This window comes from Saccopteryx bilineata, chromosome 6 (genome assembly GCF_036850765.1).
Source record: "Saccopteryx bilineata isolate mSacBil1 chromosome 6, mSacBil1_pri_phased_curated, whole genome shotgun sequence".
In the NCBI taxonomy this organism is placed as follows: domain Eukaryota; kingdom Metazoa; phylum Chordata; class Mammalia; order Chiroptera; family Emballonuridae; genus Saccopteryx; species Saccopteryx bilineata.
The window spans coordinates 120,143,842-120,171,570 of NC_089495.1; the positions used below are offsets into that span (position 1 = coordinate 120,143,842).

General features: G+C 49.6%; 2 protein-coding genes across 3 annotated transcripts in view; one reads left to right on the plus strand and one right to left on the minus strand.

Moving 5' to 3' along the window:
- Nucleotides 1-15,764, plus strand: part of FAM168B (family with sequence similarity 168 member B) — a 31,787-nt gene extending 16,023 nt beyond the window's left edge. For both annotated transcript variants that reach the window (XM_066237641.1, XM_066237643.1), the window contains exons 2-7: nucleotides 320-400; nucleotides 4,469-4,552; nucleotides 8,944-9,086; nucleotides 9,178-9,355; nucleotides 11,034-11,158; nucleotides 11,552-15,764. In XM_066237641.1, coding sequence (XP_066093738.1) covers nucleotides 320-400; nucleotides 4,469-4,552; nucleotides 8,944-9,086; nucleotides 9,178-9,355; nucleotides 11,034-11,146 — 599 coding nt within the window. In that variant the 3' untranslated portion in view covers nucleotides 11,147-11,158; nucleotides 11,552-15,764. The remainder of the gene's footprint in view (nucleotides 1-319; nucleotides 401-4,468; nucleotides 4,553-8,943; nucleotides 9,087-9,177; nucleotides 9,356-11,033; nucleotides 11,159-11,551) is intronic.
- Nucleotides 15,765-16,424: 660 nt separating this feature from the next.
- Nucleotides 16,425-27,729, minus strand: part of ARHGEF4 (Rho guanine nucleotide exchange factor 4) — a 177,042-nt gene continuing 165,737 nt past the window's right edge. The window contains 10 exon segments of the mRNA XM_066237640.1: nucleotides 16,425-17,483; nucleotides 17,486-17,577; nucleotides 18,125-18,202; nucleotides 18,885-19,128; nucleotides 19,901-20,032; nucleotides 21,577-21,706; nucleotides 22,058-22,290; nucleotides 23,747-23,926; nucleotides 24,002-24,166; nucleotides 25,099-25,278. Of these exon segments, the coding sequence (XP_066093737.1) occupies nucleotides 17,379-17,483; nucleotides 17,486-17,577; nucleotides 18,125-18,202; nucleotides 18,885-19,128; nucleotides 19,901-20,032; nucleotides 21,577-21,706; nucleotides 22,058-22,290; nucleotides 23,747-23,926; nucleotides 24,002-24,166; nucleotides 25,099-25,278 (1,539 nt within the window). The 3' untranslated portion in view covers nucleotides 16,425-17,378.

Genomic DNA, 27,729 nt, shown 5'->3' on the forward strand with positions numbered 1-27,729 from the left:
TATGCTTTACTTAACTATTCTGTTGTAAGGACATTTAGGTTATTTACAGATTTTTCTCCCCAGTTTTAAGCACAGAGAACACTTTCTTTCTTACCTTCTGATGAACTGAAGCAGAACAGGAAAGTCTACAGGGTCCTGGTGGTGCCTTTGAGGGCTTCACTGTTGCTTTTCTGCTCACTGTTGGTTGGCAGCAGCATGAGCTGCCTTTATGTAAAGGAGAGGAAAGGAAAGACATTTGCGACCTGCTTTCTTGAGACTGATGCTGAAGAAAAACCTAAGAACATTAGTGTTTGACTAAATCACTTTTTTTTCTTTTTAGTTCTTAAAGTCATGAATCCTGTTTATAGCCCTGGTTCTTCTGGGGTTCCCTATGCAAATGCCAAAGGAATTGGTTATCCAGGTAAGCAAGGACAGTTTGTTTTCATTACTGAACTTTGAGCACTTGGTGAATGCCTGTGTCACTAAGAATGCTTTCAGTTAACAAAGCTCAGAGTGGCTTAGACAAGGAAGGAACTGTATTGGCTCATAGGACTGAGAAATCAAGAGTGCTGATGGCTCCAATGGTTTAGGACTAGGATCTAGTTTCTCTGCATCCTGGGCTCAGCATTGATCACATGTCACACGTCTTCCCATTGTGATCTGTGTTTAACCCTCACCATCAGTCCCTTGAATAGCCTTTTTATCTCTGCTCTACAGGAAAGCCCCATGGTCACCTTGATCTCTGTTCAAACCAGTCCTGTGCTTTGTTCTGATTGGACTCAGCTTCCATCCCTGGGCAGGGAGGGAGGTCTACTGATTAATTTAGGTCTGAGCCACATTCCCCATCCTTAGTAGAGTTGGCTAGCCAAATGGGGGCTGTGAGGAATGGGTGAAACAAAATTGGGGGAATAGGAGCTGGTTGGTCAAAAATAGCAAATGGTTGTCCTAATTGGTGACTTTGAACAAGGAATAATTATTTCTAATGTTACAGTTCCTTTTGGGTTTTGATAATATAGTGGGACAGATAACTTTAAAATCTTGATAAAAAAATAAACCTAGAAAATTGAATGAAATATTTGAAAATGTATACATATATACACACACATATACACATATGTACACATACACACCACATATATGTAACTGAACTTGTAAGAACGTAAGAGAAACAAACATCTGCAGGTAAATATGAAAGTGATATAAAAACCAGTATATTTGGCTATTGGGCTGATGCTGTGCCTATCCTGGGTGCATTTGCTATTTATGGGTTTAGATAACCCACGTGGGGACAGAAAGTGAGGCTGGCAGTTGGAGAGGGAGCTGTCATCAGTCTGGTTTCTCCAGAGGGTGTTACTCCCAGTGAAGAGATAGACTGAAGCAGCCCATTCACTGGCCCAGAAGGAAATTAGTTTTTGCTTGGGGTATGAGGATGGGGGGAGAAATATTTCCTAACAGTATGTAATCATTCAGGGATGTTTGAGACTCAACTTTATATTGTATTTCCCAGGGGGTCCATATGAGAAACTAACATAAATCAAGTCTTGAGGCTGCAGTATTCCCTGGAGCACCTGACAGTGGCAGATGAAGAACTGCTCTAGAGGCATTTGTTCCTAGTCCAGGTTTTGAGGCTTTCCCACAAACTTGTTAAAAGAGCGTAATGATTGGCATGTGTGTAATCCCCAACTGGAAAGTGTTCCCACATAACCAGCACCCCCAAAACCTCCTCACATGGAGAATAATACACTGGAGATGTTTTGAGGTCAACAGCTGTAGTGCCAGATGGGCAGCTGAGGATTTCGTTTGAGGTTATTTGTACAATTTTGAGTTTTCTTGCACTTGATTTTTTTTTAGCACAAGAGGGAGTTGGCAAACAGACAGAGAGACAGAGACATGAAGGGAGAGAGATGAGAAGCATCAACTCATAATTGCATGACTTTAGTTGTCCATTGATTACTTCTCATACATGCCTTGACCCAGAGCTCCAGCCAAGCCATTGACCCCTTGCTCAAGCCACTGACCTTGGGCTCAAGCCAGCGACCATGTGATCATGCGATGACCCTCTGTTCAAGCTGGTGACCTTGAGGTTTTGAATCTGGGATCTCAGTGTCCCATGTCGACTATCCACTGTACCACCACAGTTCAAGCTGTACTGCACTTGCTTCTTTTGCTCTGTTGTGGAAACACCTCTCCAGCAATTATGACTTCAGAGTTACCAGTGTTTTAGGATTCAGCTAATGAAACTACTGCTTATTCTGATGCTGGCAGCAAACTTGAGGAAACAGGTCAAAGGAAAAAGAAAAAGGGGTCATCATGGCTGGCCTCCATCTACAAATAAGAAACCTTGAAAATCTCCAGGAGAAAAGAGTAGAATTGAAGCTGGAGTCAGGAACAGACCACAGAAGAGCTAATGGGCACCCTCAACAGAAAGGGGAAGCCACATTATTTGAAGTGATAAAACCGGGAGAAAATGCAAAGTCTGGAGTGGATTACTGGATTGAATCATATAAACAAGACAGGGACATCACATTTCCAGATTCAATCAACTTTTTTATTCAGTGTTCAGAATGTCAAGATACTGTGAAAATAGAGATGTTATGAAATATGCAGAATGCAGAAATTATCAGGAAAATGACAGAAGAATCTGATGAGGATAGTGATGATTACCATCCTTTACCATGCCTCAACCTCAGTGGGAAAAAAATTTTTTTTTTTTTTTTTTCATTTTTCTGAAGCTGGAAACAGGGAGAGACAGCCAGACAGACTCCCGCATGCGCCCCACTGGGATCCACCCGGCACGCCCACCAGGGGGCGATGCTCTGCCCATCCTGGGCGTCGCCATGTTGCGACCAGAGCCACTCTAGGGCCTGAGGCAGAGGCCACAGAGCCATCCCCAGCGCCCGGGCCATCCTTGCTCCAATGGAGCCTTGGCTGTGGGAGGGGAAGAGAGAGACAGAGAGGAAAGCGCGGCGGAGGGGTGGAGAAGCAAATGGGTGCTTCTCCTGTGTGCCCTGGCCGGGAATCGAACCCGGTTCCTCCGCACGCTAGGCCGACGCTCTACCGCTGAGCCAACCGGCCAGGGCTCAGTGGAAAAATTTTTATTCAAACTTCTGTGAATTTATTGCAGCGCTGCTGCGACAGTGTCAGTATAGCATAATTTACGATGAGCGTATGATGAGTTTGTCAGACTCCCTGGTTGGAGCTTTTAGGCATACAAGCACTTTTGCTTTTATGAAGCTCGTGGCTGCTTTGGTGAATGTTACCTTAAACCTTAGTATTCATCAGGATAATACACAGACGATGTGAAGCTGAAAGAAATAAAATTATTGGGGAAAAGCCTATGAAAGGTTGGAGTTACTTCAGAAACCAAGAGCTACAGCAAAACAAGTGACCCCTGTTGCTCAAGCCACAACCTTGAGTTTCAAGCCAGTGACCCTGCGCTCTAGCTGGCAAGCCTGCACTTAGGCCAGCTACCTTGGGGTTTCAAACCTGGGTCCTCAGCATCCCAGGCCAATGCTCCATTCACTGCGCCACCAGCCTGGTCAGGTGAAACACTACATGAAGTGTTACCATGACTCACTGGTGGTATTATTAAGGAAACACCGAGTAAAACCAGGCAGATTGATAAAATTCAGGGTGCTAAGCACTGTAATACACATTTGTCAAAGTCTCAGCCAGCTCAGTGTTGAGCCCTGGGGCAAAGATTGGCTGTGAGAGGAGCCCTCATTAGGCCAGGTGGCCCTGGAAGGTGCTGCTGCTGAAGACTATTGGCCGTGTACCCATCATGGCCGAATCGCAGGTGCTTTTCTGGAATAGAGTTGCAGGTTGTGTTCACTTAGCTTTGTCAGCTTAATGCTTTCTGGGAACCACTTCACATCGTCACAGAAGTTACTGCTGCGTAACTCTCATCTGCTGGTGGCCAGGATTTTGACTTTAACACTTAATATCTTATTTGCTGTTTCTTTTGTGTTCGCATGAATTGTTAGTGGCTGTGGTTTGATTTTATGAAGGATTCCTTCTTTGTATTAATAAAGGTTAGGTTGCTCGCAGGTGGGTCGTGAGATTGACTCTTCCCCAGTTCTGTGTGTTTGTGGTCCCAGTTAGAGCTCCTCCATCACAGTGTTCTTAGCACTCTTGTAACTCTTGGGCAGCCAGGGTCAAGCTGCCAGAGTATTACAAGTTTTCTGATTTATACTTGCATGTGCTTTAGTTTCATTTTGTTTTTTTTTACATTCTAACTCAGTTTGCTGAATTTTTTCAGTTGTAGAATATTGTAGGCATTTACTCATAGGTTTAAAAGACATGATTAGGATTGTGACCTGTCACAGTTCTGAGGAAAGGAGAAACCAGAGATGGACTGTTCAGCCCACATAGTGCCATTGGACTCAAGTCAGTCAAGTTCTGTGAGGAAGATGAGAGTGACAGGGTCTGCAGGAACCCTGGCTGTAAAATTAGGTGATGACATCCAACTGTTCTCTTTGTTTTTCCCCAGCTGGTTTTCCCATGGGCTACGCAGCAGCAGCTCCTGCCTACTCGCCCAATATGTACCCAGGAGCGAATCCTGCCTTCCAAACAGGTATGCACGCTGCATGTGCAGCGTGACAGAAGTGCGTGATCTGCAGCAGCGGTAGACTGTTAGGTGGGTGGGCTTTGAGAGGAGTGGTTATATATAGAATCAGGATTTGGGGTCTGTTCCTTGGTTCCTAAGATTAGCCTTGTTGATGTGGGCAGTCAAAGCTTAACTCCGGCCTGACCAGGCAGTGGCGCAGTGGGTAGAGCATCGGACTGGGACACGGAGGACCCAAGTTCGAAACCCCGAGGTCACCAGCTTGCGTGTGGGTTGCCGACTTGACCATGGGATCCCTGGCTTGAGCCCAAAGTCGCTCGCTTGATCAAGGGGTCCCTCGCTCTGCTTTAGCCTCCTGGTCAAGGCACATATATATGAGAAGCAATCAATGAACAACTAAGGAACCGTAACAAAGAATTGATGCTTCTCATCTCTCCCTTCCTGTCTGTCTGTCCCTTTCTGTCCCTCTCTCTGTCTCTTTTGGGGGGGGGGGGGCTTAACTCTGACTGCATGCAAAGCTTTAGTTGACTAATGATGTCCTTCCACAACACAGGTCTTCATTCTAAATGTAGGTTGTTACAGGTAAGTAGTTGTGCCTGAACATGTATTTGCAAAAGAGTGTAGATTACTAGAAACTAAAGATACCTTGCTCTGTGAACAGGTGGAACTTCCATGTTGCTAAAATTCTTGATATTTCTTTTAAGATTATTTTAGCACTTTGGTTATAGTTTTAAAAGAAGGTCTTTTTTGTTTTGTTTTTTGGTTAGTTTCTAAAAGTCATTTTTTTTAAGTTATTTTCTACACGAGAATATTTTCACATTTTTGAAACTAATATTGGTTTGGATCTGAACTTGTAAAGATAGTTTATGGTGGGATTTCCCTCTGCGAACCTACACTCTGATGTTGACTCATTCGTGCTTTGTTCACCGGGACCGGACTTTGTGGGTCCGCAGCAGCAGTGGCGGCCCAGGCTCTGACTGAGGACTCAGCCTCACTGGGCGGCCGGGCACCGCTTTGTCCTTTAAAGGAACCTCAGCCTCACACAGTTAACTTGGACAGGAGGCAGCAGTAGTGTCCTCTTCCTGAATTCTTCCTGTATTGTTAACAGTAATGTCCTTCTGTTCATCTCTTTTCATTTTCCACTCTGACCACCTTTGTTCAGACTATAGCTCACACCCAAAGATGATGTCTTCTTTCCCAGATAGTTCTTGGTTTTGATTTGTGCCTAGCTCTTATTCATACTTTCTCTCCTGCCTGAACTGGAGTACCTGCTACTTTGCATTCTGACAGATGTAATACACATAGTAGGCACTTTAAGTCATCCCTTATATTCAACAAAGCATGCATGTGAGACACTGTTTATAAAGGCACCTCAGGTGATGACAAGTTCTAGGGCCAGTGGAGGGATTTCTGCAGCTACACACCTCAGCCTTCACTAGAAGCACAGAGACACCACAGGTTACCTGTCATTGGTTGTAGGTAAAGGACTTCACCTTTTTACCAGTGCGTTTTTGGGGCCAAAGGAGCGCTTCTGAGTCAGAGAACCTGTCTTCAGAGGGCTGTAGGCCAAGCTTGTCCCCGCTCTGGTTTGCATGGTGTCCTCAGAAACTGGTTCCGCTGTCTTTCAGCCCAGCTCCAAGCTCTCTGCAGCTTGAACAGTGACAACATGGTCATGGACTCTAATCAGGAATATTGATTGGTTTTTTGAGGCTCTGTTTTCTCCAGTTGTACCTCTAGGTCATGAATGTATTATTTTGTTTTGTTTTTATTTTTTTTACTTCCACAAATAGCTTCTCCTGTTCTTACTCCTATGAAGCAGTTTCTCATGCAGAACCCTGACTATCTGTAGAGCTGGCTTTGTGTATTGAACACTGTGTGTTGTTGTACCTCCTTTAGTTCTTCCAGCTACACCTAGCTGCCAGCCCACCTTTCAGATCAGACTGCTTAACAGCTGTGCCTTCCTGCTGACAGCTGTTTCTGAAGGTTCAGCAGGATTTTGTATTCATCTTCCAGTGGCCCTTGATGGGCCTCCAGGCCTCTGTCTGCCTGTCACTTAAGCCCGTGCCTGACTGAGGGAGATTTGCTGGCTGGCTTAGATCCTCTCAATCCTGTGTCACCATCTGAGGGCAGTATAATTTTTCACCTTATTCACTATTAAATATTTTTAAATATATAGAGGAATCAAGGAAACATAGCGAATGCCCACAGGACCCTCCACCTAGATTTATCAGTTGTTATTTTGCAGTATTTGCTTTATCTACTATAGAAACCATCACATTTCTTTTTTTTATCCCCTTTAAAGACTAGATGAGCAGAAGAGAGAGGGGCTTTTTAATTGTTCTCATCTTTAAAATTACTTTTGCCAATCTTAACTGAAAACAGAGCTTTCTTTTAGCTAAGCACTGGTATTAAAATTTTTGTCTTCAAACTTGGGCATTGTTTTTACTTACAGTTTAATATAGCAGTTAATAAATTTCAAAATAATATAGGGGAACCTGGGGAGGGTCTTCTCTCTCCAAACAGAAACTAGCTGAGCTTGAGCGTCACCTGGTTTAGGCGAAGGAATCAGAACTCTATGGAATCAGAACTCTATGCAGCCTTATCTGAGTTTGGGTTCCTGCTGGGCTGGGGTGAGGGGGAGGTGGGGGAGATGTTAGAAATCTTCCAAACTTAACTCGTCATTTGCATTTGAAACAGCAGTCTTACTGAGAAGCCACTGGATTGTTTTGAAATATTACACAACCAAATAAAAATTCAAATGAAAAAAATGATGACTAGTGACAAATTGCTGCTTCAAGCATCTTATTTAGCTGTCCTTCAAATATCAAGAACAAAAAAACTATTCACTATTGAAGAATTAGTAAAGCCTTGCATCTTAAATGTTACTCAGGAAGTTTTGGTTCCTCAAGCCACACAAAACCTTGAGGCTATATACTGCTTTCCGGTATTAGTGGTCAGAGAATTGTTGATCTGGCGAACAATATTGAAGAGCAACTTATAGAGGGGATAAAGAAATTGAAATATTTTCCATTCAACTTGATGAATCAACTGAGGGAGTAACAATGCTATTCTATTTTACTTTTGCTTTGTGAGGTATACTGATGATAAAAACTTTAGGGAGGAACTATTCTGCTATCTTGATCTACCTGGTCAGCCACTAGTTCAGAGATAGTTAATGCTCATACTCTTGATTATTGTAGCTTTGTAGTATAGTTTGTTGTCATAGAATGTAATACCTCCAGCCTTTCCCCTCCCCCCCTCAGGATTGCTTTGGCTGTTTGGGGTGTTTCGTGGTTTCATACAAATTTGAGAATTTTTTGTTCTATTTCTGTGAAAAATGACATTGGGATTTTGATAGGGATTGCATTGAATCTGTAGATTGCTTTAGGTAATAGGAACAGTTTTACAAAGTTAATGCTTCCAGTATGTGAACATGGAATATCTTTCCAGTGTTATGTGTCATATTCAACTTTAAAACTCTTGCAGTTTTCATTGTACAGGTTTTTCACCTCTTTGGTGAAATTTATTCCTAGGTATTTTACTCTTTTTTTGGATTATAAATAGGATTATTTTCTTAATTTCTCTTTTCTCTTTTTAGTTAGTATATAGAAATACCAGTTTTTTATATTGATTTTGTGCCCTGCAACTTGACTGTATCTTGATAATTTCTAATAGTTTATTGGTAGTCTTTAGTTTTCTTTATACAAAAGCGTATGTCATCTGCAAATAGTGACAGTTTTACTTCTTATCCTATTTGGGTATCTTTTATTTATTCATTTATCTATTTATCTTTGCCTAATTGTTCTGGCTAGGGCTTCCAAATACAGTGGTGAGAGTGAGTAAACCTTGTCCTGTTCCTCATCTTAGAGGAAAAGCTTTTAGTTTTTCACTGTTGAATTTGATGCTAGATGTGAGTTTGTCACATACACAGCTTTTATTATGTTGAGATACTTTCCTTCTATGCCCATTTTATTGAGAGTTGTGAAATGCTTTTTCTGCATCTATTGAGATAGTAATGATTTTTATCCTTTATTTTGTTCAAGCTGTGAACCAAGTTAGGCTGCTGCTAGTGCTGGACATCAGGCCACTTAGCAAAAGTGAAGGGGTATGCCAAGGCCAGGTGCCACTAGTCTGAGAGGTTTTTAGGAGAGTTGGCAGCATGGGCCAAGACAGGACATTTGTATGGAAAAGCCACTGGAAAGGGCTTGTGTTGGGTCCTCAGTGGGGTGGGACAGGGTCTCGGAATCCCAGTTGATGGAGTCTCTATGGGGCCCTGTGGTGTCAGATCCTGACTGCGGTCGGGGCTGGAAAGCCACTTTACCCCTTCCCGCACAGTTGGCTCCTTCCCTATGTCTGGTCAGATGTGAGTTGTGAGGAGATACTGGGCTTCTTTGTTTCAGGTTACAGTCCTGGCACACCTTACAAAGTGTCCTGTTCCCCCACCAGCGGGGCGGTGCCACCGTACTCCTCCTCCCCTAACCCCTACCAGACTGCCGTGTACCCTGTGCGAAGTGCCTACCCCCAGCAGAGCCCGTATGCACAGGTAGGCCTTTGCACTGTGCGTAGTCAGTCCCGGCTGGGCCCTGACCCCTGGGTGTGGACCCTGTTGCAGCTGTCTCTCTCCCTCCCTGCAGCAAGGCACGTTCTACACACAGCCCCTGTACGCGGCACCCCCCCACGTCATCCACCACACCACGGTGGTGCAGCCCAACGGCATGCCAGCAACAGTGTACCCTGCTCCCATCCCTGCTCCAAGAGGCAACGGGGTCACCATGGGCATGGTGGCTGGGACCACGATGGCCATGTCAGCAGGTAAGGCAACTCCGGGTCACCTGTTCTGTGGTGGGGTGAAAGCTGGGAGGGGAGAGCTCACTCTGACCCTGAGCCTTGGATTTCATGTCTTGAGTTGTGGGGAAGGAGAAACAGCATATTCCCTTTTTCTTTTTCCCTTCTCCTTTCAGCTGAGAGGAGACGGGAGTGGGGGTGGAGTCATAAACCAGGAACCAAGTCCCTCCTGGGAGAGCATGGCCAGTGGCACTCGGAATTGGAGAGGCCTCTTTGGTGCTGAGCTAAGCCATTGGGCAGTGGGAATGAGGAGGGCCCGATCCCTTCTGTGAGCAAGAAAAGCCTGAGCAGAGGGGACGCACGTGCTGGGGCTGGACCTCTTGGTCCTTCCCTTTAGCATGGGCTCCTTTGCCAGCCAGGCTGTCTGTCTAGGAAAGCTAGAGATCTCAACTGCTAATATAAATCCTGTGCAGTCATCGACTTTATCTCCCAAGGAGAGGAAACCACAGAGAAACGAGAACCCTGGCTAGGGTGCACACCTCTGCACGGAGCCAGGGAGTAGGTTTCCTGCCAGGGGCATTGAGTTGTGTGTGGCAAGGGGCCCGCTGCACACTCTGCACTTGGTTGCTCGTGGCTGTTTTTATTTTATTTTTAATATTGTTCCCTCTAGGTTTTCTAGACTTTACTTCAGTGTAAGAAAATTATGCTAGAGAGAAAGGTATTTCTGCTCAGTCTCTGTTTTATTTGGTTTTCCCATAGTTCCCATCTTTGAAGGCAGAAAAGATAGTGACACAGACAGAAGCTCCATCTTTGAGACAGGTAGAGGGAGGGGAGGACAGGTAGGTCTTGGACGAGTGTGGGCGGGGGGTAGGAGAGGGCAGGAAGAGAAGCCAGGTGAAGCTGTTACGCTCGCCTGTGATGGACTCAGGTAACCGTGGAGTTCCTTCAGGTACAGGGAAAAGTACATTTATCTCCGTGTACTTGGAAGCTTACATAGCTTGGAGTCTCCCTCCATTCTTCCCTCATTCATTTGTTGTCATAATAACCATTTTTAATGTACAGTTCAGTAGTGTTAAGTATATTCACACTGCTGTGAAATATCTCCAGAACTTTGTATTGCAAAACTGAAGCACTGTTTCTATAAACAATTCCCTCTTTCCCCTGTCCCCCACTCCCTGGCAGCCACTATTCTCCTGTCTCTTTCAACCTGACTGTTGTAGGGACCTCTAATAAGTGGAATCATACAGTATTTGTCTTTTTGTGACTGGCTTTTTTCATCTACCATAATGTCCTCAAGATTCATGCTTGTTATAGCATGTGACAAATTTCCTTCTTTTTAAAGACTGAATTAATAGTATTTTTTATTTTGCCATTTATCATCTAATCCACAAAAATAATTGAGTATGCTTAAGTGAAGGGAGGTATAAAGATTTCCACAAACGTATTACCAAAATGAGCTTGCTGTGTTCACACATCTTTGAGTTGTTCCATAATCAGTTTTTTGACAGCACTCAAGGTCAAGGCCTTGCCCTCTTCCTGACCTCCCTCATCGCACAGGAGGGAGCTGTGCAGTGCCTGCCACTGAGACATGCTACTCTCTCTCTTTTTTTTTTTTTTTTTTACTTTTTTTAAAAAAATTTTATTTAGAAAATTAAATTTAACAGGATAACGTTGATCAATAAGGGTCTACTCTCTCTTCTTGCAGGTACCCTGCTGACTGCCCACTCCCCAACTCCTGTTGCCCCCCACCCAGTCACTGTGCCCACGTATCGGGGTCCAGGAACACCCACCTACAGCTACGTGCCCCCTCAGTGGTGATCACCTGCGAATGTAAGTGACTAGCAAAGCACAGGTTGGCTCTTGACTGAAGTGCATTGATTTTCCAGTGGAGAATGGCAGATCTACCATAATTAAGCACTAATGAGAAAATGCTCCAGGTCAGTGCAGTCTCTGGTTTTGTTTATGTTGGGTCTCTACCACGTGGAAGGAAGAGGGGTCACTGAGTGTTCGCTCTGCACACCATGCACTTGTTCCTTGCACCGGCCTCCTCAGGATGAGTAGCTCAGTTCTAACTAGGAGTCTGTGAGGCCTGCGGGGACTAGGAACAGTGGCCTTTTCGTCTCTGCCCTTTCTGGTTCTTGTGGGATCCGTCCTCCTCTAGCTGGAATGCCTCCCTTCTTCCCAAGCAGCTCTGTGACTGTGTGTGTCTCTGTCTCCCACCAGGTTGAGGATGGAGCTGTGCAGTCACACCATGGATATTCCACAGCTGGTGCTGCAGGCCTCGTGCCTCCAACCAGGACTTTCTTCCTAACGCTCTCGACACTTAGCTAAACACTACTATGGCCTGGCCTTGCAGGCCTCAGTGCCGTTAGTCTCCAACTAACTGTGGGTTGGTTTTAAAGCAAATCCTGTTTGGGGCTGTCTGGCAATTTTTTTAGCTAACTGTAATGATAAAAAAGGAGTATTAATGTATTCTGAAATTATATCTATTTGAATGCATGTTTAAAAAAACAAACAAAAACAAAGCTTGCTCAAACTACCTGCAGTTGACTGATGCAAAACCATCGTATGCAAAACCCAAAGGAATGGAATATTGTTTTACAACTGGTCCTCACTAATACAATGTTGTGATGTATGCAGAGTCTTCAAGTTTTAAGTGTTAAAGTGACTGTCTTCATGGGGCATCTGAAATCTCTGAGGTGGCTCTTCAGCCTTCCGGGTTAATGTGGGCTGCCCATGGGAAAGACGGAATTGAGCATTTAGCTGTCTGTTTCTTTCACACTGACAGCCCTGAGGGAGAGTGCAGGGGTTGCTGTGATGTGGACATTCTGAAAAGGGTATCATTAAAGGTGAGAGTTGTGGGCTGGTATATTTAGGGGCAAGACACAGTTTGTCTGGATTGCTGTATACATTTTCATTACACATCTCTTATGGGTAGAGATGCTGTTTTCTATCTTACTGGAAAAGACCTACGTAGGATTAAATTATTTCCTGGGGTGGAAGGTTTGTGAAAGAAACAGACTTGGAGGAGGTATTATTCTCTCCTTGATTTAGCTTAGAAAACCATTTCTTTTTTTCTTTCCTAAGAAATGTTGGGTTAACTGAAAACATGTAGGCGCTGCTGTTCTTCCCCCACAAAGAAGGGCAAAATTTCAGCTGTGTGTTATGAAGAAAGGCTGTATATTTAAGAACTATTAAGGGGGAGCAAACCTTTATTTGAAATTGATTACTTGTTACAGAAAGATAGGGCCAAGGGCTGTGCTTGGGCCTGTCCACCCAGTGGGGGCTTGTCCGCTGAGACCACCTGGAGACAGGCATGAGGAGGGGTGAGAGAAGACAGCCTGGCGTCTGTGGTGTGAGCACAGCTGAGGGCACTCAACGCAGAGCACGCGTGCTCAGCGAGCGGCCAGGCAACATCAGAGTGCATTCACCTTCCAAGGGTTTTGCACTTCCAAGTGCATTCACCTTGGAAGGATTTTGTGTTGAAATATGAATATTGTTCATAAGAAATTGAGGGTGGTTTTTTTCCCTAGATGGGCTCAACTTGTATTGATGGGAGTGAACGTTTTGAGACAGAGTTGATAGGAATGTGGGAAGAGGGTTTGTACCCTCTCAGCGGTTTGTCAGGTGTGTAGGAGGGTGTCTGCCCCTGTCCAGCTCATAGCTGTTTCAGACGCTGTGTTCTCGGGTGAGGGTGCTCTTCCTCTATCTCTGGCAGCTAAGTCAGGGCTCCAGCTCTGGTTTGGCATTCAGCCATGCTGGTGAGTGGGACACTCCACCCCTGAGCCTTTGGTAACCTTATTTTTTATAGTAAGCTTTGTAATGTTTTTTCACATTTTATTTTATAAGAAGTTTAGGAATATTTTTGCATGGATCATTGTAAAGAAAAGATTCTTTATTCCTAATGTTTGTTAACATAGTGTGTTTACTGATAAGTACTTTAAATTGCTTCATGAGCACTTAACTCGTGTGTGTGCGTGTGTGCGCACAATTTCTGTACACTTCTTAAAAGCTGTGTTGTGATTCCGTTTGTATAGTGGATGCTTTGTAATAGCTGTAGGTCTGAGGGTTCCAAAGGCTGAACTGACCAAGTAACAGAGAACTCAGCTTCCTCAATTTAGTGTAGTAGAGAAGAGAGAATGATTTTAGTGTGTGCTTTAAACACGACAGTGCATGTGTGCACACTTACATGGCTCCCTGGAAGGGTGGAGTCATTTGAATTCAGGAGGAAGCTGTTAGGCATTGCATAGAAGGCTTCTTCAGGCTCGCTTGGCAAATTCAGGGTGAGTGTTTTCATGAGCATGAAGTTAAATGGTGTTTTCAAGAGAAAGCAGAGTGGATTGCATTCCCTCCCCCCCCCCCCCCCCCATTTACATCACCTTCATAAACATGGTCTCCTGATGTTTTTTAAATTCTTTCTTTGGTCAGGTTGAGTTGAGAGACTTTACCAAGTACTTTTGTGTTATAGATTCTCTCTGTTCAGTTTGAAACTGTCAGGGCATCAGCCTCCAGTTATGGTAGTGAAACAGGAGCCTGTGTGGCATGTGCAAGTCTTGAGTTAGGAGCACTAAAAGTATTTCAGGTTGTCATCTTAGCAACATTTTTAATTCCTTCTAGTAAAATTAATTAATGAATAGAAGGCCTATTATAAAGTTGCATAATTTGATATCCCAAGCACAATAGTGGAACATTTAAAATAAGTTTTGTTTTTTTATTATGTGACATTCCTAATTTGAGAGTCTTTTAGCTAAATTCTATTCTTGTAGAAGTTGAGACGGGCAAGCAAAGGACCTAATTCCTATAAATATGGACAGCATCATGGATATTTATTTTGTTCTGTTTTGTTTTGTTTTATATCCTCTTCCCTAAAGTTTAGAAGGTCTGTTTCTCACTTATTGGAATTTTATTTGGCTCTGGGTTGGATGACTGACTGTTTAGCGATTAGCAAGCAGTGGTCCCATTAACTCGCTGCCTCTGAGAAGGGAGGCCAGTATCAAGGCCAGTGCCATTCCTGGTAACAGGCACAGAGGCACTTCCAGAGCCTTTTATGTCGTTTGCTTAAATATTTCCAGAACATTCTTGTTGGTGTGGTTATTAGGCCTACCAGTTGCTATTCTGTGAATGTTTCTTGTGTGCAATGCTAACATAGTGCTTTTAGGACATTGAGGAAGGTCCTGAGGCTTGGGCTGGACACCTGGCCTTTCAGCATCCTGAACCATGGGCAGCTGGGTAGACAGTGGTGAGGAATTATGTTCTGAAGGCACTTTGGACAGGCTCATATCTGGCAGTGTTGTCCTCATGTGAGTCTGCATGCCTGCCAGTGGTGGCAGACCAGTAGCAAGCACGGACGGTGTCACTAGTGGGACAACCCAGGCTTCTCCTGCCCTCTGGAAACAGTATTACGTAGGCCACCTGCTCCCCGTGGCAGTTCACAGCTGGACACCCTGGTCGTTGCCGGCATGAGCACTGCCCAGACAGGACAGGACACTTGTCTGACTCTGCTCATTGGGGCAGGGACAGTCTAAGGGTGCATGGCTTGAGGTGGGCGGAAACTTCTGGTCCCTGGTCCTTCCTGGGGTGGGGGTGTCTGTAAGAGGAGTGTGGTTGGCTTAGGGGAAGGGCAGACTGTTAGCTCACTGGCTGGCACATCTCAAGAGTGTGTGGTGTGGTGCATGGTGCAGCAGACTGAGGAGTCTACAGATGACATGCTTCAGAAGAGGGTCTGATTTATTCGGGTCGAAAGTTGCAAAGTTGGTGTAACATGTTTCAAAGGATTTGTCTCTCCATTCCTATTCATTTGAAGAACAGAAAACCTGTGGCATCACTTTATAGGAGTCCCCAGGACTAAAGTCAGCTCACTTGGGACAGGGACAGACAGAGGCAAATGTCTCTGTCCAGGGAACTGAATGAGCTTCAGATGACATCCTCCAGGGCGTGTAAGAGAGGACAGGCAGCCCGTTGCACTTCCTGAGCCCTGCTGGCATCTCCCGGGCAGAGAGTGACCATGGGCCTGGCCCTGAGGCCCTGACTCCGGGGCACCCTCAGGGTTGCTCTGACGGCCACTGGGAGGGGAAGGGCCAAGGAGCTACGTAGGTTGTGACCTGCTAGGAAATGGCTCCTTTAAAAATATTTTTAAATGATTTTTTAAGTAGTTGTTTTTAGACTGTTCCTTGGTACATTTTTAAGCTTACGTCAGCATTGTCTTCCAGCGTTAAGGCACCCGTCACCTCTGCATTGGGCCTAGCCATCAATCAGTACAAAGGAATGGAATGTCCATTCTGAGCCAGTCTGTTATGTGTCAAGTCATACTGTTTTAATTTTTTATGCAATCTGATGAGTAGATAAGCTCAGATTTAAAATTATTAAAAGCACGTTTATTGTAACAAGAGTTATGTATTAACACTGCAGTTTTCAATAAAGATTGACTTGTGTTGCATAGTAGTTTTCATGATTGTTTCCTGTAGGCTTTGTCTCAAGGTGGTTTGCCTGGCTGGGATTTTGGGCAGATGCCTTTGTGGTGCTCAGCTGGCTTCCACCTCAAGCCATGTCCTCTTGACCTTGGCCGTGAATAAGGGTATGTGGAGCCAGCAGGTTGAGAGAAGGGGAGGGAGGCTACCCTCATTCCTTGTCTGGTCCCATGGCCCAGGTCATCCTGCGAAGACATAGTCTTCCCCTTTTCACTGACAAAGACGCTGAGAACCAGGACTATGGGCTACCTGTCCCACAAACACTTGCTGACGTCAGCTAAATACAGACCTTGAGAGCAGTCACGGAGCAGATGCTTCCAGGCCCTGGGGGCCTGGAGAGGCTGAGCCCACCATATCCACACCTGGACAGCACTCAGGCCCCACCCTGTTCCCCAGCTGTCCCGAGCTTCTCTGAAACACTCAGCCTGGCCACCTTAGCCACCTCCACCAAAGCCCTGAGGCATGGTCTCGGCTAGGTGAGGCCCTACCCCACCTCTGGGTATTACTGGGCTCATTTTCTGCAGGTTAAGAAAAAGCTTGGGGCAGAGAGAACAGGCTCGGAAGGGTAGGCATGCAGAGGTGAAAATAACTGCACAGGCACCAACAGAAGACAAGAGCTGGCAGCAGGAGGTTTTTCACAAGTTTCTTTATGAAATTAGATCTAGTTTCTGGCTGAGAGAAGGTGTGGTAGTGCAAGTGGCCACGTGCTGCTGACCCCGCAGACCGGAGGGGCACCCGGCACCCACACGCCAGGCCCTTGGCTGCACTGGTGGCACCGCTCCTTAGAGTGGGAAGTGGGCTTCCCTCCAGCCCACACGCTGGGCCATGCTCAGGCTTTATGGCTTCTCATGCTCACATAGGTAAAGCAATCTTCCTGTCACTAACAGTTCTTTTTCTCCCTTGTTAGAAAAACAAAATCCAAATACGAACCTGGAACCAGGTTCTGGATGGAGTCAACACACAGGTAACATGTGGACATACAGTGATGGAAGTATGCAGCTGACTCGAAACACGTTACACATGAGGAGGCTCTCCAGCGGCAGGAGTGTCTAGAAGGGAACTGGGGAGCATAACGGTGGGCTCTGGGGCCAGTCACAGTTGTACGCAGAATTCCTGGGGTCCCCCTCCAGGGAGACCAGCTACCTGGCACCGCCAGCTGGGGGCCTGCAAGGAGATTTGGAGGGCAGAGGGGCACACAGCCCAACTTTCCAAGTGGTGGGAGGCAGACACCCTCCTCCTGCCTGAAGAACACAGGAGGAGGAATGATTCAGTGGCCAGAGAACTGGGTCTGAGTGGTTGGTCCTTTCACACATGTCCACTGGGCTGGTGGTTCTGAGCTGTGACCCTCAGGAGGCCTACAAAGGTCTGGAGGGTGGCAGGAGGTCTTTGTGCTGTGAGCTCCCGCCCTCCGGCCTGTGTCTTCAGTGCGTCGCTAGTGGGGAGGGGCCGACACTGGTGCAGAGCCTGGCACATGCTGCTGGCACAGAGGGGCTGCCTCATTCGGCCCCGCTCACATCCAGCTTACGGAACAAGCAGAGGAGATCGGGTGCTATGGGTGGCCCTCGGGCGGAAACGCTGGAACGCTAGCTGGCAGCGCAGGTCCAGAAGGTGCTACTAGGCGGGGCGGCGCTCACCTGCGGAAGGGCGCCAGCCGGCTGATGCTGTGCCAGAAAGTGGACGGCTTCCGCTTGGGCTCTGCCAGCACTGAGGCCTGCTGCTGGGGCAGGCTGCTCGGCAGTGCCAGGGGCTTCTGCCGCGATAGGTAGTAGGGCCGGCTGAGGGCTGTGAAGGAAGACAACGGGCTACACAGGTGCCTAGGGAGCTGGTGGCACTGGGTATGGTGGCAACCATAACCACGGCAGGGCGGTGGGATGGGGCTGTCCCCTGGCTCTGCCTCAGGCTCCCATGGTCGGGAACTTGGGCTGAGCCTGGACCACCCTCTAGCCTGCAGAGGAGAGCTCGGAGCCTGGGAGGGTGTGGGGTCGTGGACCTTCTCTGTGGCACAGACCCTGTGCAAGGCGGTGCCAGTGCCTCTGAGGAATGGCGGTGTGAGCCCCCTGCTAGGTGGTCATGAGGATGACCACCACAAAGCAGGCCCTCCTGGGGAAGTGACACTGTCCCTAGTGGTGGTGTGTGTGTGTGTGGGGGAGGTCTGAGGGCATCAACTGGATACTGCAGTAAATTTCAACACCAACCTAGGGGTACCAACACCTGCAAAGGGCAGTGGGTAGCTGAGGTGCTAGCTGGCTTTGCTTTGGGCGTCAGAGAAGGGTTTAACTATGACTAGGGCTAGGCTGCCACAGGTGGAGGTGGGATTCTGCCTGCTTACCTTTGGGCTTGCCCACTGCCTGCAGCTTGCTGGCATTCAGCATGGCCTGCTTCCTCTGCAATTCTGTGATGGAGAAGCCTGGGAGGGAGGGGCACTATGAGATACCTGTTCCCTGTGAGGACGAGGCTGCTCTTACTCCTCCCCTTTCTACAGTCCTGTCCTGTGCTTCCTGGCCCTGGCGCAGCCCGCTATGGAGCCTGCTTGTCCCCCAGTGCTCAGGGCTCACTGTCCCGCTCAGCCAGCCTGCCTTGCCTCCAGGCAGAGCCCAGGTGTCCTGGTGCCCACCTCGGGGACCTCCCCACATCCTCCCTTGCCCTACTCCATCCTTCACCAGAGGCTTTTCCCAGGACACAAGCCAGTCTGGTCACTGCTGAGTGTGAGGACAAGGGGCACAGGGACAAGAAGGGAATGCAGTGGAGAGACACCCTGCTCGTGGGGGTATGGGACAGGCTTGTAGAGGCCACACCCACCTCCCACTCCCGTGTTCTTCCAGGGCTTGTGCAGGAAGGAGGGCTCCCCCAGGTCCCTGCAGCTGAGCTCACTGGAGTAGATGTGTATGTGTGTGTGGTGGAAGCCACCCCCCCCAAAACGCCGGCAGACACATGGCCTGGGTCTGAAAGCCAGCTGGGAGCCTCACCAAACCATGAGGCCCTTGGGCTGTGAGACAGGCTACCCCAATCACCAGCTGCCCTGACCTTGCACTTGAGGGTGAGGCCTGCTGGGCCCTCAGAGTGGAACAGAGCTGAGTGGGGTCTCGCACCTGTCTCTTGGTCCAGCCGCACCTGCTCCCTCTCCCTAGTGAAGGCCTTGAGCCAGCGCTGCTTCTGCTCCGGCTTCCTGGCACACAGCAGGTAGCTCTCTCCCGTGGCTCCACAGTGCAGCCGGAAGGCATTCTTGATGCTCATGTGCAGATCTCTGTCTTTCCAGTCCTCTAGATCCACCACCTCCAGGCTGTCCATGTCCACTCGGCCTTTATAGTACAGCACGTCCCGGCGGAGAAGGTCCTGCCAGAGATGCCATGAGGTGCTGGCCCAGCCTGCCTGTCAGGCCCTTCCCATCCTTTGAACAGCTCTCCTAACCATCCCCATGGCCCTGCCTCATGCTCTGCCCTGTAACTGGAAGGGCCAGTGGGCCACGCACCCACTTATCCCTCCAGCAAACGATGAGCTCACAAGGGTAGAGTGAGCCTGACGCAGCACCGACTACATGTCAGATCTATGAAGAGGAGCCTCACTCCTTCAGTGAAGTTGCTGGCCTGGGGTCTTGAAGGGTACCATTAGTTTCATGGGGAGGCAGCCATGGGTACAGCCAGTGGGCCGGGGCCTATACCCCATAGGAGAAAAGAGCACCAGGTATGCCTGGGCCAACCCAGTGGTCAGGAGGGCTTTTGGACAGGGCCACTTGGACTGTTTTCAGGTAGAAGCTAGCAGCACAGAGCAGGCAGGGATGCTGCTAGAGCAGAGGACCTCAGGGGAGGGAGGGGAAGCTGGGGTTGGTTTGGATAGAAGAGATGGCTGGGTCAGGAAAGAGGGTGTCCTAACAGCACTGGGCCCTGGTTGGGTTGTGAGGGCGACTCCATGTTCCCTGGGATACAAGGGTCACTCTGCAGACCCACCTCCCCCAGCCCTCAAAGGGCCTGACCTAATCAGGGTTCCTGAGAAACAGGAAGCACCTGTATGTGGCACCTGCTCAGGGCAGCTGCTTCCGGCGCTTAGCTTCTCTCTCTCCACCCCTGCTCTACACAGACCACCCAACAGGGAATAGTGACTCTTATACCTTCTTACAGTAGATGAGTTGGTGGTCGAAGAGGAAAAACACCCTCTGCTGGCTCTTGGCGTGTGGCTGTGTGACATGAGTCAGCTCCCCCGAGTAGATGAGTTCAGAGCTCCTGACCAGAAGATCTTCCCCCTGGGAGACCGCAAGAAGAGCCATGGGCTGAGTGCCCCTAAGCTGCAGCTCAGAGGAGCCCCTCTGCTGGGCTCTGCTCCCTTCCTCCATCACTGGGGATAGTGGTTGCTCCTGACGGGCCCCGCGCCTGTGGCCCCCACGGTGTGCAGGGAGCAGCAGGCCAGAGGGAGGGGTTGCTCCAGAAGCCTAAGGACACGGTGGAGACAGTGAGGGAGGAAGAGTAGAAAGGTGGTTCGAATTTGTCATCTCTGTAAACTGAGCCCACTTCAGCCAGTGGTGCGAGCACGTGAAATGTGGCTAATCCCTACTGAGATGTTATCTAAGTTAAAATACACACCAGTTTGGAAGACATAGTATGAAATAAAGACTGAAATATTTCACTAATCTTATGTCCATTACATGTTGAAACAATGTTTTGGATATCGAAGCTAGTTCATGGTTTTGTTTTGTTTTTCTTTTTTAAGACGGTTACAAGGATGTACAAAATTCCCCATGTGGCTCACATGACACTTTGGACAGTGCTGCCCCGGAGAATCATTAGACCTTGGCCACAGGTCACCTCGGAGGCTGTCTGGCAGAGTCTTCTTTTGGAAGACTTCCTTCTTCCCAGCTCACTGTATTTAGTGTCTGTAGTCCCCTCGTCAGACTTAAAGCTTTCCGAGTAGGCACTGCCTCTTTAAGTTCCGCTGGAAAATGCAACCGCAGCCAGGCATTGCCAGCAGCCATTCGGTTTGGGATAAATGAGGTTGTTGGGGTTCTCAGCCAGGGCCGACCTCAGAACCAGTCTCCATGAAGACAATAAAGCCCACAGAGATTCTAACATCACACTTAGGGTGGGGCCCAGGAATCTGTGTTTTTTGCACTTTATGGCTGGTGGGCGGGGGGTGGGGGGATGGAGAGAACAGGAGTGCGTCTGGAGGACAGGGATGTCACCCTTAGTGCAGGCCGCATGCTGCCCAAGAAGGCAAGGCTGGCATCCACCCGGGGAATGCTTAAGCTGGGAAAGTGGGCCCAGGAGGCCTTGGTTGGTGGCAACCTGTTTCTGGTGCTGCTTTGACAGGCCTGTTCCTTCTTTTGAGAGTTTTGAAACTTGAGGATCTGGCCTGTCCCCTGTGGGCAGAGGAACAGCCCTGGTGCTGGACTGGCTGTCTGCACTTTGGGGGCAGCGTCATGCATCATCACTGGGGCTGTGTAACACGAGGGGTCAGCTCCCAGGCGCTCTCACAGGAAAGAAGCCGCCAGGCCAGCTCCAGGCCGCAGCAGGGCTCAGGCGAGGCGCTTGGGCAGAGAGGGTTGGTGTTTCCACCCCCAGGTCTCGTTTGCACAGCTTCCTGCCCCAGCTCCTTCCTGACTATTTTAGGAGCAAGCATGATTTTCTTTTTTTCTTTTTTTAGTGAGAGAGAGAGAGAGAGAGAGAGAAGGGAGAGAGATGAGAAGCATCAACTCAACTCGTAGTTGCAGCACTTTAGTTGTTCACTGATGCAAGCATGGTTTTAAAGCCAGTGGCCAAGCCTGCGGTATTTTCTGGAGAGTTGGGCCCTCACCTCCCAGTCTTCTATGGAGCTCTGCCACTGAGCAGTCCTGTCGATGTTCTCAAGTCTCCGTTTCTGTTCGTTGATAAGCCGGGCCACGTTCTTCATGGCATGTAAGGCTGCTTCCACGTCCTTGAAGTCCCTGGAGCGGAACAAATGGAGGAGAGCTGTGAGATGAAGAGCAGAGAGGGGCTGGGGCCTCCTGGGCCCCATGAGGAACTCCTTCCCTCGGGCTGTGCCCTTCGCCTGTCAGTTCCTTCGCCTGTCAGTCCCTTCGCCTGTCAGTTCCTTCGCCTGTCAGTGCACACCCCCATCTTCTCCATAAATGCCACACAGGGCACACTGCCCTGTTTCTGTCCTCTTCCCTCATCCCAGTAATGGCGTGTGAGAGCAGGGATGGTCTTCCTTGCTGTCCCTCCCGTGCCCACAGCAGTGCCCAGCACACTAAGAGTACTCAGCACAAAGGCCACCCTCCCTCCTTCCCAGTCCCTACCTATGCTGGGGGTGGGTGTACTTGAGCAGCTCAGAGAGCTGCAGCGGGTACTTGCAGATCTTCTGCACAGGGGTCAGCAGGAAGCCATCCAGGGAGATGTCAATCATCTTCTGTAGCAGTCGACACGCCTCAAAGAAGTACATGTACTTGCTGAGCTTGGAGAGCCGGGAGAGCTCCACGCAGGCATGGGGATGGTTGGTGCAGTACTCTGAGTAGATCTGGAAGTTGGCTTGCTGGGGGCACAGCAGGAGGTTAGAATGGCCATCTCCCCAGCAGGCACCCAGCATAGGTGAGGAAGGAGGGAGGGCGTTTCCTTCAGGAGCTGCATTCAGGGGGCCCAGGCTCTGTCTACCCCCTACAATGGCACAAGCCACTGTGAATCATACCCAGGGATGCCAAAGACCTTGAACCCACCACTAGCCTTTCTCAGCAGAGCCCCCAGCAGATACTCTGACATACAGTCAAAATCTTTTTGTTTTTTAATGCAATCGCTGATGTTAATAAAGAAGACCAAAAAGGACAGGGATTGAGAGATTAATGGAGTGGATGGATGCCAAGGTCCACAGCTGTGCTTCCCGGCTTCTACTCGGCCCAGGTCCTGCTTCTTCCTCACAATATTCTTATCTCTTATATCTTCTCTCTCTCTCTCTCTCTCTCTCTCTCTTCTTCTTCTTCTTCTTCCTTTTTTTCTTTTTTTTTTTTTTTTTTTTTTAAGATTTCATTTATTCATTTTTAGAGAGGAGAGAGAGATGGGGGAAGAGCAGGAAGCATCAACTCCCATATGTGCCTTGACCAGGCAAGCCCGGGATTTTGAACCAGCGACCTCAGTGTTCTAGGTCGAGGCTTTATCCACTGCGCCACCACAGGTCAAGCCTCTCTCGCTTTCTTAAGTATCTTCTACCTGAAGCCCAAGAGAGGCCAGGTCTGCCATGAAGTGACTGGTGACATGGACTTAGGTGAGCAGGCAGCAGCTGTGGGCTGGTGCTGGGTTGCTGTGGTGCTCACACTAGGTGGTGTCAATAAAGTGCCTGTTCCCATTCCTCTGGCCCCAGCTCTACCTGCTGAATAACTAGACCCCAGCCCTAGGCTCACACAGGTCTCAGACCCAGCATTGGTTCCTCTGCATGGACAGACCAAGGTCTTCCTTCCTAGTTTCCTGCCATTGGAGAGAGGCAAGAGGGCCTTCCCGGTCGCCACTGGTAGTAGCCAGGATGAAGCCCACGTTGTCCCTAATAGGCTTGGCTTGGCATCCCCTGCTCAGCCCTACAACTGTCACAGGAGGATAACACCTGGGCCTTCCCTATCAGGCAAAACCAGAAGGAGTCCGTCTCCGAGACCAGGCCAGTGAACCGAGGCTAACGCCAGCTGGTATTTGGAGTGGAAGCAAGCACTGTAAATTACACAAATCTGCTCACTGTGAAGAGCCCCAGAGTTTGTGGCAAACAGCCCATCAGGGGCTCAACAGACATCCAGGCCTAGCTCTGCCCTCCACTTGGGCCCCTGCTCCAAAGGAGCCTTTTCTGACTTGGTTCATCCCCCCACAGAACCAACCACACTTCTAAAACTGCGTGGAAGGGTGAGAACATTTGGGCAGGGCAGGGAGTGGGGCCTAGCAGCTCCGGGAAAAGGGTGGCAGGTTGCCTGGCCTTTAGCCTGCAGAGCGACTTCTGAGCGGGCGGGTGGGCTCACGTGCTCCAGGAAGCAGACGCCCAGCTCGCTCAAGTGCGGACGCTCCCTGTTGAACTTCTGCTCCAGAGCTTTCACGAAAGCCTTATGGCACCGGTAGATGTCTTCGATGTTCCCGAAGATGGTGCGCAGCTGCTCCTCGCTGAACATGTCGGCACGCTTGCGACACTGCCTGATGTAGCCCTGGGGACAGGGTCCGGCGGTCAGGTCCCCTCCCGCCCCCGCCGCGCCCGCGCCGCGCCGCGCGGCCTGCCTCACCTCGCAGATATCCCGCAGGTGCTTGATGTAGTCCCGCTCGGTGCTGAGGATCTCGTTGATGACGTTGGTGCGCATCTGGTCCCTGTTGCTGCTCTGCGCCCCGGTTCCGATGTCTCCGGCCTGCAGAGCCGCGTCATCCGCGGGCTCGTCCTGGTTCACCCGCAGCTGCAGGCGAGGCGGCGGGTCAGCGCCAAGCAAGGGTCGGTGCCCCGCACGCCTGCGTCTGCGAGTAACGGGCTCCAAGAGCCGGCAGGACGCACAGGGACTGGCTCTCCTCCCACCCCCCCACCCCCCGAACAAGGCTCATCCAGACAGGGGACAGCAGGCCCGATGACCACTGCCTTCCTCCGAGGATACCCTACTGCTTGCTCAGGGCTTGTGCTGGGCACCCGGCTTCATCAGAGCGGTTGCTCACTGTCGTTGCTGAACCCGCCTGCTCATACCGGGCTTTCTAGGGTCCATGAGCAACGAAAATGGGAAGGTGGCCCTGCTGGCTCTCTGGCCCATAACTGGAAAGGCTTGGGGCAGGGGAAGCAGCAAACTGCACCCCAGGGCCTGGGCTCTCGGCTCCCTACTACCCTCTGCCGGCCTTTTGGAGTCAGCACCTGGATTCCTTCCTTGAAGACCAAAGGCCCCCCTAAGTAGGGTCTGAGTCCCTCCCTGTGATTGCTCCGACTTAAGGACGTAGCTTGTCTGTGCCTCTGGTGTAAGTGAGGTGGGCAGCTCCCAGGGCTGCTGTGCTACCACTGAGAAGGCCCAGTGAATGTCCTGCATGGTGCTTAGTAAACGCCTGGTAAGCAGGTGTTTGTGGTGGTGTTGACATGCCGGCTACTCTTGGAGGCAGCCACATACCTTCACCTGTTCCTCTCTGGCTACTGAAGGGAAGGGTGGGAGCAGGGGTTGGAATTGGTGCTGTCTCTGCGGGAGGAGGAGGCTGTGTCCCAACTGCCTGCTCTGGCCTTCCTGACCCCACCCAGCCAGCCCACAGCGGTGAGCAGGAAGTCCATACCCAACACCAGAGCAGTTTCAGGCTTGCATTTCTTAGCAGAGCCAGTGGCTCTTTACGGGCTTGGGAGAAGCTCAGGCCGGTGTCATACCCGCACGAAGCTAGCTGGAAACCAGCCCTCGCCATCAGCGACACGACCCCACCACCACTCTCTGTTCGTGGCATCCATTACTTCTATAACATCCCCAGCTTTAAAGCCCAGCTCCTGGTCATCCATGGTGACATGATCCCAGAGTGCTTCTGCACAGACCACACTGCCATCGCTGATGAGCTGTGGAGAGAGCCACGGACAGGCAGGTCAGTGGAGTGAGGCTGCCACGGACCTCCTTGTGGGGCAAGTGCTCCTGCCTCTGCACAGACCACACTGCTGTCGCTGATGAGCTGTGGAGAGAGCCACGGACAGGCAGGTCAGTGGAGTGAGGCTGCCACGGACCTCCTTGTGGGGCAAGTGCTCCTGCCTCTGCACCCCGCCCCTCAGCAGCCCTGGGAAAAGGGATGCTTATTCATGTCACAGAAGAGCAAGTAGAGGCTCTGCTGGAGCCAGCCACTCTTGGGGGACGGGCAGGGCTATGCCCTGGGCATGTCTAGACTGGCGAGGCGCATGAGGAAGCCGGAAGCGACCTTGACCACTGGAATCTTGGTGAGGCACAGGATCTGAGGGCCAAGCATGTTGCTTGCTCCCCGGTGCAGGGCACACTTTCTTCCCTCCCCATCAGGCCAGTGGTTAAACTACTGCCTCTCAGCTTCCTCCATCATCTCTGCTCTATGACACTGGGACTGGGATACTGTGACTCGGTTAGGTTCTCCTAAAGTGACATTAGAGGGGACTACACAGCTGGAGGGGTGATGGGACTTGCTGCCTCCTGCTGGCTTCTTGTCGACTTGCAGTATCTGTGAGGTCACCTGCAGCCTCAGCCTGGTCTGGTGGTACCAACACTGCAGCAGCTGGATCCAGTTTGCAGTTATTTGAACACTTGCAGAACAAGTCTCATGGCATCCCCCCCCCCATCAACACCAGCTGAGCAGCACCCCTCCTCAGAGTTCTAGGTCCCAAGCCCATATAATTTTCAGTTCTAATTATTCCAACCTTCTTCCTTAATTCCCTAGCTCTAGGAGAGATAGATACGTCTTATACAGCTGCTCCATCTGTAATAGCTACCTCAAGATTGTTCTTGTGTGGTTGGTTACTAAGTCAGCCACTTTACACCTGGTTTATACTCTTTGTATTAACTTCTGTTGGGCAGATAAAATATATTATGTTCACTTTGTTAAAGATGGCACCGCCCACATGGAAGCCCATCACCCAGGTGATGGTATTGGTTGCCCTTCTTGCTGGGGATGGGCGTGGTTATATTGTGTTGGGGGAGGGCTGTGGGCAGGCAGGATCCTTGTTGCCTGGGGCTTGGTTTTAGGGTTAAGCCTTTCCCACCCTTTTTGATGTGGGTGGTGCACTCTCATGAGGAATCCCATTATGCCTCAGATAAGTGACTTTGTATCAGAGACTTCCTTATTTGTATACTGGATTAAAGGTTTTGATTTCTGCACTATAAAATGGAGCAGACCAGGAGCTTGCTCTCTCTTGGTTCCTGAGATTAGCATTAGAGAGGAGAGCAGAGGAAGGCCACGTGGAAGAGGCCAGGAGAAGTAGTCAAGATGGCGGAGTGCTGAAAAAGAAGCCAGTAAGTGCAGAGTTTGTGCAGAGAGGAGGAGATGAGGAACAAAAGAGAATAAGGCTGGTGAGCTAGAAACCTTTGATTCTAGAAAACTCGGATAATTCAGTAGCTTTGTGAGCCCTGAATGAGTGGGTTTGGGAGTGCAGTGTGTGTTTTTACTTGCCCGCCGGGTGCAAGCTAGGATTAAAGATGATGGCCCACCAGTTTGTGGCTTTGTTGTTTCATTACCATCTGTCCAAATCTAATGCAAACCTGCCTGGGCCAGGCGGCTGTGATGGTGGCTGTGGCTACTGGCTTTATATTTGCCATAGTCTGTGGCAGGATTCAATACAGTTCGGTATGGAGCCACCACCACCTTTGAGCGGTGGAGTAGAAGACTGGCTGCTGTTATGGTTCCCCATGGCTGTCCTTTTGGGGACTGTAGGCTGGCTGTCTTTTACAGCCGAGCATGAGGAAACTGAGAGTTCTGTGGAAGAGGCTGCCTGGGACCTGCAAACCGAGCAGTGGAAGGAGCTGGAGCAAATGTGGGAGAAACAGATGCTGACCCTGGAACTGGAGGAAGCACTGGAGGAGGAGGAGGCCGACCAGGTTTGCGAGTTTCGCCTGGAAATGGAGCAGCAGCTAGAGGAGGACTCACAGGTTCGTGAGTTGCAGCTTGCCCTGGATGTTGAAGAGAGCCAGTGGCAGGAGGCCGGGGCTGAGGCCAGAGCTGGAGCTGCAAGGTCTGCAGAGCAGAAGGCGGCTGCAGCCTGGGGCTCGAGCCCAGCAGCGGGAGCTGGTGTTTCCAGTTCCTCTTTGGAGGATGAGGAAAATGAGGCAGAAGTTGCAATCTAGAGCCTCCAGAAGATGAGAGCCCAGCAGCAAGGAGTACTTGCTATGCTCCTGTTAGGTCTGCAATTTGGGGACATAGAGGTGAGTGCCATCATGCTCTCCAGAGCAGAGATGGAAATGGTGACTGCCATTGCCACGTGCTCCTCCTTGGGACAGCGTAAGACCTGCCAGGACAGCAGGAATGAGGGGAGGGGCTGAAGCCCCATGAGCGTGGACTG